This window comes from Sciurus vulgaris (assembly GCF_902686455.1).
Source record: "Sciurus vulgaris genome assembly, chromosome: 7".
NCBI lineage: Eukaryota > Metazoa > Chordata > Mammalia > Rodentia > Sciuridae > Sciurus > Sciurus vulgaris.
In genome coordinates, this window is record NC_136467.1 from 9609886 (window position 1) to 9623782 (window position 13897).

The 13897-nt window shown below is 38.6% G+C and overlaps 1 protein-coding gene across 3 annotated transcripts in view; it reads left to right on the forward strand.

Moving 5' to 3' along the window:
• Positions 1–13488, forward strand: part of SERAC1 (serine active site containing 1) — a 66829-nt gene extending 53341 nt beyond the window's left edge. For 2 of the 3 annotated variants that reach the window (XM_079146766.1, XM_079146767.1), the window contains 4 exons: positions 1249–1388; positions 2289–2471; positions 10982–11125; positions 12555–13488. In XM_079146766.1, coding sequence (XP_079002892.1) covers positions 1249–1388; positions 2289–2471; positions 10982–11125; positions 12555–12691 — 604 coding nt within the window. In that variant the 3' untranslated portion in view covers positions 12692–13488. Of the gene's footprint in view, positions 1–1037; positions 1136–1248; positions 1389–2288; positions 2472–10981; positions 11126–12554 lie in introns of all 3 variants that reach the window. The other variant, XM_079146768.1, reaches the window with a different exon arrangement.
• The last annotated feature ends 409 nt before the right edge of the window (positions 13489–13897 follow it).

Below are 13897 nucleotides of genomic sequence, written 5' to 3' on the forward strand. Positions count from 1 at the left end.
CGTTCTTGGGTTACAGGACTGGATCGTAGCCTGATCCTACTTTGGACTCATTGCACTGTCCTAGACAAGTCACTTAGCATGTCTGGGAAGCTTTGTCTGCAGATTGAGAGAGGTGGGCTAATCAGTGTTATCAAACTGTGCTTTGTGAATGGATTCCATGTAGTTGCCCAAGAAGGGTGGGAGGTAAGTGGGCAGGACCCAGGTCTCCTTCCTGTTTTCCCTGGAGGAGCAGCTCTGGGGAACCTTTGCTGTGAAGAAAGGTGTCTACAGAAAAATAGTTTGAAACTATTGGTCTGGATAGTTTTGAAGTTATCTTTTAGTTTGATCATTGCTTAGTTTGATTCTCTGAAACAGTTTCCTAGCATTTCTAAATAATCGAAATGATGAAAGCTTAATATTTAAAATAAAAAAATTTTATTGGGGGAACAGGTACTGGGGATTGAACTCAGGGTGGCTCTACCACAAAGCTGTATCTCCAGTCCTTCTTATTTTTTATTTTGAGATAGGGTCTTGCTAAGTTGCCAAAGCTGGCTTGAACTTGCAGTCCTTCTGCCTCAGCTTGCCAAGTCATGGGGATTATAGGCATGCATCACAATGCCCTGCATGAAAATTTCATATTTGTGACATAAATACAAGTAGAACTAAAACTCAGAAAAGAGATAACCAAATCTCTAGGGACACTTTCATCGCTGGGTTATGGAATGAGAAGGGAAACACACACATGCTAAGTGCTGGGGGCAGCCAGGATAAGACTCAGTTTGATCTGGAAAAATTGCCATGCACAGTAGATGTTCAAGCGATGCTAATCTAATGTATGAATGACCTCTTCTGGGCTTAGATATTTCTAATTATTCTAATACGTTTCAGAAAGTGAGCAATTTCAGAAGTAGAACAGAGAGAATGGAGATATTCCTCACCCTCAGTGTAGTGGCACATAGCATTCATCCAGTAGACCAAAGTTCTTGGCTTAAAAATTAGATAGTGAGATTCAGGGGATCGATGCCTCCTGTCATGCCTGCTGTTTTCGTTTTGTTCAGAAAGACCATTGCATTCAGAAGCAACGAACTTCTTAGGAAGCTCAGAGCTGCTGGTGTTGGGGATAGGCCAGTGATTTGGATTTCACATAGCATGGGAGGTAAGGATGGTTTCATCTTCACCAAGTGACCGTTGTGAGGTTGTCACCATTGTGGCTAGCCTGGAGTTCCTACATTTCTCTGCCATACTTACCAGTGGCCCTTTTCTCCCCAGGTTAATGTCTTTGCTGTGGCTTGGAGTTTTAAAATTAGTACTCTCCTTCCATGCTATTTGTTTTCCCAGAAGGTGGCAGCTAGTAACAAAACATACGAGAGGGCATGGGGGTGACAACCTGAAACTTCCATGTCCTGGAAGTAAGTAAACTTCACACCAAGGGATGCTTACAAGTTGGGCTCACATAAGCTAGCTTTCCTGGCTGCCCAGGGCTCCCCTTCCTTCTTCCCTGCACTTCCTCACCATCACAGACTCCATTGTTGCTTTGACGTTCAGAGCTGCCATGGAGGTGTGCTCCTGGCCCGTGTCCCTGCTACTGTGCTTCGGGGCCTAACGCTGCTTCTCCAGCCACATGTCTGGCCCCTCCCACCCACTCTCCCCAATTCAGCTCTCAGTTTTCATCATCTGCCTTTCAGGTGACCTTTCTGCAGCCCTTGACCTAGTTTATTTATCTGATGAAGTGCTCAAGATAGCTGGTCCTCAGCTGGGGCTTTTTCCTGAGAGAAAGGCGGAGGTAGCCCTTGGTGTCCCTCAGAGATCCACTGCCACCAGCTTTGAGATCTCTGTTTCTGGATTAGGGAGATGGAGGAGAAAGATGCCTTCCTTATGCTTTTTCCACAAGTGGCTTGTCCCAAGTTAGATGGGACCATGACTCTGTGTGTTCGTACGCTCTCGGGTGTAGGCTGCCCTAGCAGAAGGGAGGCCAGTTTGCGGCCCTGCAGCAGTGGGTGCCCAGTTCAGGCAGTGCCTCACATTCCTCCTGTGGGACAGTAGGTCCTGTGATGGAAGGATCTGCCCTGCAAACAAGCTTCTAGACTCTTACCTATTTGTAGGATCGTACTACAAATTCTAGAGGATCAGGAGTATTAATATTTAAGGAGTTCAAACCCTGTTTCTTGTACTACAGAAAATCGTTTAGACTTTTTTAGAAGAACACTTCTTTCTGTATTTGTTTTGCCTCCCCCTGCTCTTCTTTCTTTAAAGAATAAGAGGGAAGGAAAATAGCTTATACCCTGTTTTCCTTTCTTCTCTGTGGCCAGGTCTCCTTGTCAAAAAGATGCTGTTGGAAGCCTCTAAGGAGCCAGAGATGAATCCTGTTATAAGCAATACCAGAGGAATGATTTTTTATAGTGTCCCTCATCATGGATCACATTTGGCTGAATATTCTGTTAACATCCGCTATCTTCTCTTTCCCTCTTTGGAAGTCAAAGAACTCAGCAAGGGTAATGCTTTCTGTTGGGTAGTAACTTGGAGGGATTGTATTAACATTACATAGGAGGAGGATAGAAAACGTCTCTTCCTTGACTGTTATCTCACTTTATTGTTTGTATATAATTGTCTTAAGGTTATTAGCTTGGACTTCATTTTTCTTTTATACCTTATCTTTTTGTTCTTATGCCATTATTCACTAAATTATAGTCATAGATTTAATATTATGAGTACTTAAATTAGAAAAATTATATGATGCTTTAAGTATTATTCCAAATTACTAGTAAACTGCTTTTTTCCATGAATTTGGAATATCATCAACTATTAAAGTATAAAAGAATTTTTGGAATTTTTAGCATATTTATTATAAAGCACTCTATTTGTTTTGATTCATAAGCACTTTCTTTCTGGATATATACACCCAGAAGTGGAATTGCTGGACCATATGGTAATCAGAATTTGGACCCCCTGCTTTAATGTGCCAGTTGTCTGTTCATATTTTATCTTTGTTCTGCTTTATTTACATTGTCTACTACACCTTCTGTTGAATTTTACTTCTTTTTTTTAACTGAGACATAATATTTACACTTCTTTATAGATGTATGTTGTGGCAATTCAGTACTTGTATATAATTTATAATAATTAAATCAGGGTAGTAAGCATTTCCGTCTCTTCAAACATCATTTTCATGTGTGGGGAGTTTTGTAGTCTTCTAGTCATTTTGAATTGTGTCATAGTTGGTTTTAATCAAGTTACCCTACTCTGCTTTAGGAAAACCAGAACTAATTCCTCCTGTGTTATGGTGCCCTTTATTGAACCACTTTCAGCCCCCCACCCTATCACCTTTTCCAGTCTCTTGAACCAAGCACTACTCCATTTTGTTCAACAATATTTACTTATTAGTTCCATAAATGGGTGAGCACATGGTATTTTTCTTTTGGTGTCTGGCCTATTTCACTCAACATAATGATTGCCACTTCTGTTCATGCTGCTACAAATAGCAGGATTCCATTCTTTTCTATGGCAGACTGCTATGCTATTGTGCATGTAAACCGCATTTTTATCCACTTTCACTGATGGGTATCCAGGCTGATTCCATGTTTTAGCTCTTGTGGATAGTGCTGCAAGCAGATATGGGCATGCAGGTGTCTTTGTGGAATAATGCCTTCATCTTTGGATATATACACCTACTAGTGGAATTGTTGGACCATATGGTAGTCCTATGGTTAGCTTTTTGAGGGATCTTCGTGCCTTTTTCCATAATATCTATATTATACACTGTTGCATTTCTTGCCAACAGTGTGTAAGAGTCCCCTTTCTCTGCAGCCTTGCCAGCATTTGTTTTGTCTTTGGTGATGGCCATTCTGGCTGGGGTGAGGTGCTCTCTCGCTGTGCTTTGATCCGAGTTTCCCCAGTGATGATTGAGATTGAGCATTTTTCATATAACTGTTGGCCATTAGTATGTCTTCTTTTGATAAATGCCTATGTAGTTCTTTTAGCCTGTTTTAAAAATGGATTTTGGTTTTTGGTGTTCAGCTTTTTGAATTCCTTATATATTCTGGATATTATTCCTTCTTGAGTTAATAGTTCTCAAATATTTTCTCCTATTCTGTAGGTTGCTTCTTAAGTCTGTTGATTGTTTCCTTTGCAGTGCTTCTTTGTTTGATATAATCCTGTTTGTCTATTTTTACTTTTGTTGCCTGTGTCTTTGGGGTTCTATCTAAAAAATCATTGCCCATGACTTTCTTGAAAGAAATTAGAAAGAATAATCCTAAAAGTCATATGAAGTCTTGAAGTTATATGGAATTTCTTATAGTCATTCTGTAGTTTCAGGTTTTACATTTAGGTCTTTGATCCATTTTGAATTGATTTTTGTATATGGTGAGAGAAAGAAACCTAGCTTCATTCTGCTATGTGTATGGCCAATTTTTCAATTTACTGAAGAGACTATCTTCTCTAGGGTGTGTTTTCGGCACCCTATGAACATGGATTAATTTCTGGGTTTTCTGTTTGGTTCCATTCTTTTGTGTGTCTGTCTGGATGCCAGTACCATGCTGTTTTGGTTATTAGAACTTTGTGGTATGTTTTTGAAGTTGGGTATTATGGTGCCTCTGGCTTTTTTTTTTTTTTTTTTTTTCAGAATTGCTTTGAATATTTTGGGTCTTTCATGTTTCCATATGACTTTCAGGATCTTTTTTCCTAATTTTTATGAAGAAAGTTATTGGTGTTTTGAGGGAATTGCATTTTATCTGTAGATTGCTTTGTGTTGTTTGGTCATTTTAACAATATTAATTTTTCCAATAATGAACACAGTGTATCTTTGCATTTTTTTGTGCCCACTATAATTTATTTTTTCAGGGTTTTATAATTTTCATTTTAGAGATATTTTACTTCTTTGGTTAAATTTATTCCTGAATATTTTAATTTTTTGTAGCTACTATGAATGGGATTGCTTTCTTAATTTCTTTTTCAGCGGGTTTGTTATTGGTTTATAAAAATGCTGCTTTTTTGTGTGTGTTGTATCCTGCAATTTTACTGAATTTGTTTCTAAGTTTCAACAGCCTTTCGACATTTCCAGTATTTAGGTTTTTCTATGTATAAAACATGAATGATTTAACTTATTCCTTTCTAATTTGGATTCTCTTTTTTCCTTTTCTTGTCTAACTGCTCTTGCTAATAAGACTTCCAGAACTATGTTAAATAACCATGGTGAAAGTAGACATCCTTGTTTTGTTCTGATGTTAGAAGATATCTTCTCAGCTTTCCTCGTTTAGTGTGACATTGACTATAGGTTTTTCATATATGCCTTTAGTATTTTGAGATATGTTTCTTCTATAATTAATTTGTAGTTTTTTTTTCATGAAGGGATATTGAATCTTATCAAATGCCTTCTTCTGTGAAAAGATACATAATCATGTGATTTTTGTCCTTTATTCTATTGATGTGTTATGTCATATTTATTTTTTTAAATATTTTTTTTGTTGTCAATGGACCTTTATTTTACTTATTTATTATATGTGGTGTTGAGAATCAAACCCAGTGCCCCACACAAGCAAGTGCTCTGCCACTGAGCTACCTAGCCCTGTATCATATTTATTGATTTGCACATGTGGAAACATCCTTGCATTACTGGGATGAACCCCATTTGATCAGGGTATATGATCTCTTTGATATACTATCAAATTTGGTTTGCTAGTATTTTATTGATAATTTTTATGTCTGTGTTCATCAAGTACATGGGATTATAGTTTTCTTTTTTTGATGTATCCATTATGGTTTGGATCTGAAATATCCTCCAAAAGGTTATGTGTTAAATAAAGGCTTGATCCCTACTGCAGCAGTGTTCACAGGTAGGGCCTTTGGAAGGTGCTTGGACCATGAGAGCCCTGACCTCATCAAAGGACTGATCTATTTTTGTTGTTGTTGTGGTCAATGCACCCAGTACCTTTATTTTATTTATTTTTATGTGGTGCTGAGGATCAAACTCGTATGCCCCAGGCAAGTGCTCTACCACTGAGCTACAACCCCAACCCTGGATTGATCTATTGATGGACTCATAATTTAATGGACTTTTGGGAGGTGGTGAAAACTTGGGAGGTGGGGCCTGGTTGGAGGAAGTAGGTCCTTGGCAATGTGCCTTCGAAGGCCATATCTTGCCCCCAATCCTCCCCAACACTCCTCTTTGTTTCTCAGCCACCAGAGTAAGCAACTGTGCTCCACCGCATGCTCCCACCATGTTCTGCCTCACCACACGCCCAGAAACAATAAAGCCAAGTGACTACGAACTGAACCTTTGAAGCTGTGAGCCAAAATAAATCTTCATTTCTTTAAGTTGATATCCTTAGGTATTTTGTCACAGTGATGGAAAGCTGACTAACAGTTTTCTTTGTCTGGTTTTGGTATCAGGGTAATGCTAACTTCATATAAAGAATTTGGCAGAGTTCTTTCAATTTCAGTTTTTTGAAATAGTTTAAGAACTGGAATTGGTTTTTTAAATATATTGTAGAATTCAGGAGTAAAGTCATCAGGCTCTGGACTCTCTTTTTTTTTTTAAAGTTAATTATTTATGTTTTTTGCTTAAATGATCTCAATTTGTAAACTGTAACTGAGTTGAAAATATAACTTTGATCAATAGAGGCACAGAATTTCAAAAAGATTCAAAATTCAAGAAACAATTTATCACATACAAAGGAACACAGACTTTGGGAACAAATAAATCTAGTCTCTAATCACTTTTACACAATTAATTTTCATGGAATTTTGGACAAGCTTTTCTTAGTTTACTTAGTGGTAAAGACCTAACTCAATATGCACTCCTGTCTGAGACTACAAAGAACCATGAGGTTTCAGAAAGAAAAAGCCTAAACAAAAAAAGTAATGTCCTTTAATAAAAGTTGTCTGATGTATTAGAGTTAATAGTATCACTATGTGTGCGCTTGCTATAAGAAAAAGAGAAAAAGATAGCAAGCTTGATAACAAAGATGAGAGGTTTAGGGCATGGTTATAGGAGGGACAATTCCTGGAACATAACAGAAATTATTGGAAGCAATTTGTAGAGAATTATATGTCTCATAATAGGAGTGAATTAATAGTTAGTGAAAATTATTTTGCATTTTGTCTAACATCTCAAAGTTTATTCAAATTTCCCATGAGCAATTTGAATAGACAAAGCTAAAATGAGATGCGTTTTCCATCTTTTTCATGCCTGTCTTTTTGCCCTTGTATTGTGAATCCATCCCCTTCACAATTCAGATCCCGTACAAGCATTTTGAATGAGTCTGTATTCTATATAGTATCTCACTATCTGGACTCTTTTTTTGATGAGGGTTTAAATTACTGCTTCAATCTCATGACTCTTTTTCAATTGGTTTAGCTTTTCTGTTTCTTCTTGATTCACCTTTGGTAGGTGTATATGTTTAGGAATTTACCCATTTCTTTTAACTTTTCCAAATTTTTAGCATATAATTATTCATAGTGCTTTATTATGATCATTTCTATTTTTGTGATATTAGTTGTAATGTCCCTCTTTTTATTTGGGTCATCTCATTCTTTCTTGATTAGTCTTACTAAACTAAAAAACAATGAACTTTTTTTAGTTTTGATTTTATTTTGCTTTGATCGTTATCATTTCTTTTATTAATTTGGAATTTCATTTGTTCTTGCTTTTCTAAGTCCTTGGGACGCATTGTTAGGTTGAGATCTAATTTTTAAAAAATATATAAACATAACTGCCATAAACTTCCCTCTCAGTGCTGCTTTTTTTTTTTTGCTGTCCCACAGATTTTGATGTGTGGGCATTTTCTCTCCCCATAGATCTAATAATATTTGCTTTATATATTTGGGTGGCCCCATGTTGGGTTCATGTATATTTATAATTGTTACATGTTCTTGCTGAACTGATCCTTTTTTTAATATGTAACCTTGACTCTTAAAGTCTGCTTTGTATGAGTATAGCTACTCTTGCTTGACTTGGGTTTCCATTTGCAGAATATATCTTTTTCTAACACTGCTTTTAGGCTCTGTGTGAAGTTTCTTTTAGGCTGCATATAGTTGCATCATGTTTTTAAATTTTTATTCATTCAGTCATTTTAATTGGTGAAATTTTTTTTTTTTTTTTTTTTTTTTTTGGTGCTGGGGATCGAACCCACGGCCTTGTGCTTGCAAGGCAAGCACTCTACCGACTGAGCTATCACCCCAGCCCCTAATTGGTGAATTTAATTCATTTATATTCAATGTTATTGATAGGTACAAACTTCCTCCTGCCATTTTGGTAATTGTATTCTATTTTGTTTCTTACCATGTTTATTTATCTTTATATATATATATTCTGTTTCTTACCATGTTTATTTATCTTTGTGATTTGGTAGCTTTCATGCAAAGGTTTGAATCTGTTCTCTTTTTCTTTCATGTCTTTGTTATAGTAAATTCTGTATATTCTTTTGTCTTCATTGGTGGTGGTTATCATCTTTTTGTTTCTAGTGTAGGATTCCCTTAAGTTATTTCTTGTAGGACTGGTCTGGTGCTGATAAATTCCCTCTGTTGGGCTGGGGATATAGCTCAGTTGGCAGAGTGCTTGCCTGTCAAGCACGAGGCCCTGGGTTCAATCCCCAGCGCCCCCCCAAAAAAAACCTCTCTGTTTCTGCTTATTTGGAAAAGAGTTCATTTTTGAAGCATAATTTTTGCTGGGTGAAGTATTCTTGATGGACAGGTTTTATTTTTTCTTTTAGTATTTTGAATATCATACCATTCTCTTGCTGCCTTAAGGTTTCTGCTAAGAAATCTCATGTAAATCTATGGGTATTTTCTTAAATATGATTTGACATTTTTTGGATTCTTGTATTTTTGACATTTTAACTAAAATATGCTTTGGTGAAGATCTATTTTATATGAATCTAGGTGGGGGATCCTGTGAGCTTCTAGTAAATATCTCTTTGAATATTTGGAAAGTTTTTGGCTATTTCATGAAATAGATTTTCAATGCCTTTCCTTTTTCCTTCAACTTCTGGAATTCCCATAATGTAAATGTTTGTTCACTTAATAGTGTTCCATAATTCTTGTAGTTCTTCTGCATTGTTCTTTCTTTCTTCCTTTCTTTCCCTTTCCCTTTTTGTCTGACTGCGTTAATCCAAGAGATCAGTCCCTAGGCACAGTTATGGTTAGGTGCTGAGGCTTGTAGCATTGTTAGCTGCTTTTGTGGAGCTGTGGACCCATATGAAGATCCAAGTGATATCTCCTCTAGGTCCCAGGGGACAAACACAAATGTTATCAGGGCTCTTGGCACTAGCAATTATGGTCCTAAGTCTGTGGTCAGTGGAGGACACCTTCCCTAAGTCACCTGGGGCATGTGTATGTAACATTTGGGCTCATGGTGCTGTAATACATGTTCTTTAAGGTATTGGATGTGGAGGGGACCTTTCCTAGGTCTCATGAACTAAGCACAGGTGGTGATAGGGATTGTGGCTTTGGAATCTGTGGCCCTGGAGCCGTATGACATGAATGGGAGTGTACCTAGGTCAGACAGGGCAAACTCTGGTGGGAATGAAGCTTGTAGCATTATTAGCCACAGTCCTAGAACTACAGGACATGAAAAGGGCCTTTCCCCTGTTCCCCAGAGAAAAACCTGGGTAATGGCAGGGCTTTTTGCACCAGCTCATTTCCAAGGCCATCAGCTGGGAATACCTTCCCTAGTTATTGCTGGGTCATTCTAAGTGGTGCTGGGGATTGGAGATGCTGGTAGTGTTACTGGAGTTGTGAGATGCAGCTCGGGCCTGTCCTCTGGAAGCTGGGGCTTTGTACCGGCAGCTTCAGTCTCAAAACTTTGGGCTGGGGAGACCTTTCCTAGTTCCTGCAGGGCAAGTGTGTGGGTGGGACTTGGGCTTGTAGCTATGATAGATGCTGGACCTGAAGCTATAAGACACTGAGGGGACTGTTTTCTGCCTAGTTAAGCATGCAGTAGCCCCATCTTTGCTCCTAAGGCAGGATGGCATCTAGCTGTAGCTGTTAGGGTTCATGGGGTTGGGGAGGCCCAAAATGGGTTCCTTCTTTGGAGCAGAACAGTTAGTCATAGACCTGATTTGGTTTCAAGACTCTGGAATTCCATAGTAGGACTGCTGGTCTGGTGCTATAACTGGGACTGCTGGACTTTCCTACTTAGCTTTTCCCAGCAGTGTGGGAATACCCTCCCCTTCAGGGAGGTGAAGAAGTTGCAGTTTCCTTTGTTCTTGTCTTCAGGTTGACTTTTTTACTCCTGCTGTTGGGGATCCTGTTGCTTCCTTGCTGATTTTGGAGTTTTCCCTTGATCTTCCTCCTTTATTGGCTCTTCTCTGTGGCAAAGTCACACACAGGACACCACTATTCAGTCATCATACCTCTCTTTAAACTTTCACCTTGTTGAAGTCAAACTTTTAAAAGAACAAGTTCATTCTTCATATTATCAGTTCTTCATATTATCCTCTTGTTTTGTGGTTCCATTATTTTTTGAAAGCATTCTGAGAATACTAGTGTTTTTCAACATTCTTTTGTTTTTCATTTGGTTGTTTTTCTCTGTAGTTGGCTTTTCTGTGTCTATCAGGTCTGTATCTTTGAGGTTGTATGCTTCTTCTAATATCTGGTGCTTTTTAGTTGCCCTTTCACATTTGAGAACAAGGGGCTGAGAAGGGTCAGCCACTCAGTAATAAATCAGGCAGGCTTTGTTGATGGGATGCTGTGTATTAGTGGGGTGGGAGTGTCAGTCATCACACTGGGGACCCCAGACTGTCCCATGCACCAGACTGCCCTGTCAGCCAGTAGTAATATGGTGAACTTGCCTTTGATGGCTGTCCTCTCTGTTCTTGGGGGGGGGGGGGGGGGCTTTAGCCCTTTAATCTTACTGGCCTGTTTCCAGGAGAAAAAATAAACTTGTGTGTATTCAAGCCACCATCAGGATCTGGATCCTGATACCCTCTCTAAATTAGAAGATTAACACATTCTGTTCTGAATGGGGTGTACAGAACTTGTCACAATCTTGTTCTTTATAATTCTACAGATTCTCCTGCACTTAAAACACTACAGGATGACTTTCTGGAGTTTGCTAAGGACAAAAGCTTCCAGGTGCTGAGTTTTGTAGAAACACAACCAACCTATATTGGTAGTATGATTAAACTCCATGTGGTGCCCGTGGAATCAGCAGGTAATTCATTTACTCTTGAAACTTTCTATTAGAAGCCTAGGTGGCAATGCCAGCATTTCATTGAAAATATCACTTTTGACATATGGTTGCTGCTTTAGGTGATGGATTTATGAAAATCTAATTCCACTATTCTTTTCAGCCATGGATTAAAATTTCTCTGCAAACATGGCTTTGGCGTCCCTCTGCCCCCTTTATTTAACTGATGAGTTGACAAAGGGTAATTGGCTAACTCTAAATTAGGCATCGACAGTGAACTGTATGGCATTGAGATAAGAATACCAGGGTCTTCTGTCAGCTAGATTAAAAGGGGTGTTTATTTAACAGATGGATAGCTGAATGTAGAAACCTTAAAAAAATATAGGGGGTTGACAGAGGGAAAACCTTTGTAAATGGAGGGTATGTGGGGAATATTCAAACAGGAAATAGTCCATCAAAAAAAGACAGTATTAAACTACTGTTTCTTCATGATCCTAGGGTGGAGGGAAATGTCTAATATCTGCTACTATTGTGTTTTATAATATCTTATCAGGTCCTTGAGGATAGATCTCAAATCTGACCTTTCTGTGTAGCTTCCCATTGCTCTGCATCATAGATCCTCCATTTATCTCACTAGCTGAAATGCTGACCCTCTACAGGCTACTTACTTGGCCTGTCACCTTGGAACCTTTTCTGATCACCTCAGGGTGGCTTGGGTGCTGTCCTGGTAGTACTCAGCCATGCCATGAACACTTTGCGGCTAGGGACAATGTGTATGATTTTTTAGTGTGTATGAGTTTTGTCTTTACCTCATTATATACTAAGTAAAATGAAAAATACTTAATACTTTGTAGTGGGTCCTAAAAAAACTATCTCAAAATAATGTGCCACAGGGTGAGGGGTTACTCTTTGGTTATTTAAAGAAGTCAAAGACTACCAGATGTCTAAAAAATCTTTGGAAGTTGGAAGCAAAAGCAAAGCTAACAGGGACCATTTGCTTCTAGTGTCACAGCTTTGTCATACTTCTGCTGCCCCCTTCTTCCATGTCACTAGAAGGCTTGTTTTCCTTCCTGCCACTTGCATTTCTCCCCTCAGTGGCTGCACTGATGTCTCGGATCACTTCCATCCAGGTGGACATTGTCAGACTGAAATATCAGAAGACCTTCCAGGTCTTTCTCAGTCAAGCCTAAACTACCCCTTACCCATGGAGTGATCACAGGGATAAGTTAGGAAGAAGGCCAGCACACATGTGAAACCTTCATGGAACCATTAAATCAGAAGATACATTCTCAAATAAGATGAATCAAAGGCATTTCAGGTGCTTTCAGACTCCAAGCTCCTTTATCTATTGGGTGCCTTATTACAACCAAACCAGCATTGAGGACTACCCCTTGGGCTCATTCAGTTTTGACAAGAGAGAAGCTTTTATTTATTGACCTTTTGTTTTCTTCAGATTTAGGCATTGGAGAGCTAATTCCTGTGGATGTTAACCATTTGAACATTTGTAAGCCAAAGAGAAAGGATGCCTTTTTGTACCAACGCACTTTACAGTTCATTCGTGAAACTTTAGCCAAAGACCTTGAAAACTAACAGCTGTCATGCTCCATTTTTCATATGAACACAGTTCAAGAAACCTGCTTTTCTCTCTTTGTAAGCTCTAAGCAATCATGCACATATAGTGATGGTGGCATCAGCATGGTCTGGAGTGGGGTGTGGACAGCAGAATGCAGCTAAGCACTGCAAAGCTCCACACAGAAGTGCCCCTCATAGGAGGAGCAGCAAGGTTGGGTTCCTCTGACTTAAAGCCATTTTGTGCCACTCTGTGGGTCACAGTGCTGGGCCCAGTGACTGGGAGCAACACTGCTGTGGCTGGAGAGGGCTGTTTCACCTGTAACTGTCCTGGCACACTTAGGAGACCTGGCAAGTTCTGAAGGAAGAGCCACCAGCAGCTCAGCTTACTATAAAAATGCTATTAGGGGAGTATCTAAAGTGGACAGAAGACTGAAGTAGCACATGACTTCTTGTTCTGGATATCCCTGTGCTGTAAATTTTTATTTTAAACTTTTAGTTTTTAACTTCCAGTTAAATCTTGTCTAACATATTATCATTGGTGTTAACTTCATTAGGCCTCTTGTCATATGTGGTCAGTTCCTTGTTTCTATTTTCATATTGCTGAGAAGAAAAAAAATCCTTTTAATAAAAATTCTAGGTTACAATAATTCTTTCCGGGCTGTAGCAACTTATGCTTGTAATGTGTCCCAGGCAAGGATAAAGTGGCTAATCCATTACTGATCAGAGATAAAACTATTCTAAGCCATTATATAAATAGCACTCAGTGTCAAGATTCTCAGATGTTCTTTGGCTAAATAAAGTATACTTTTCTTGTTTACTCAGAATAGTATTAATTGACCTCCAGCACATGAGAGAGAGTCATGTGGACTTTTTTCCTTTTGAATGACAGCATTATTAAAATATGATTCACAGCCTTAAAATTTAGTCTTTTGAAATGTATAGTTCATTGGTTGTTAGTATATTCGGAGTTGTGCGTCCAGCTATCTTAATTTCAGAACATCTCTGTACCCTAAAAAGAACCTCCTTCATCAGCAGTCATCTCCCACCACCTGTCACCAGTCCCTGGTAAACATTAATCTACTTTCTATCTCTGTGGATTTGCTTATTCTGGACATTTTACATAAATACAGTCATAATGTTTTCAAGGTTTATATGTGATATAGCATGTGTCAGTATTCCATTTTTTTGACTAAATATCTGTATGATGTGCCACATTTGTCCATT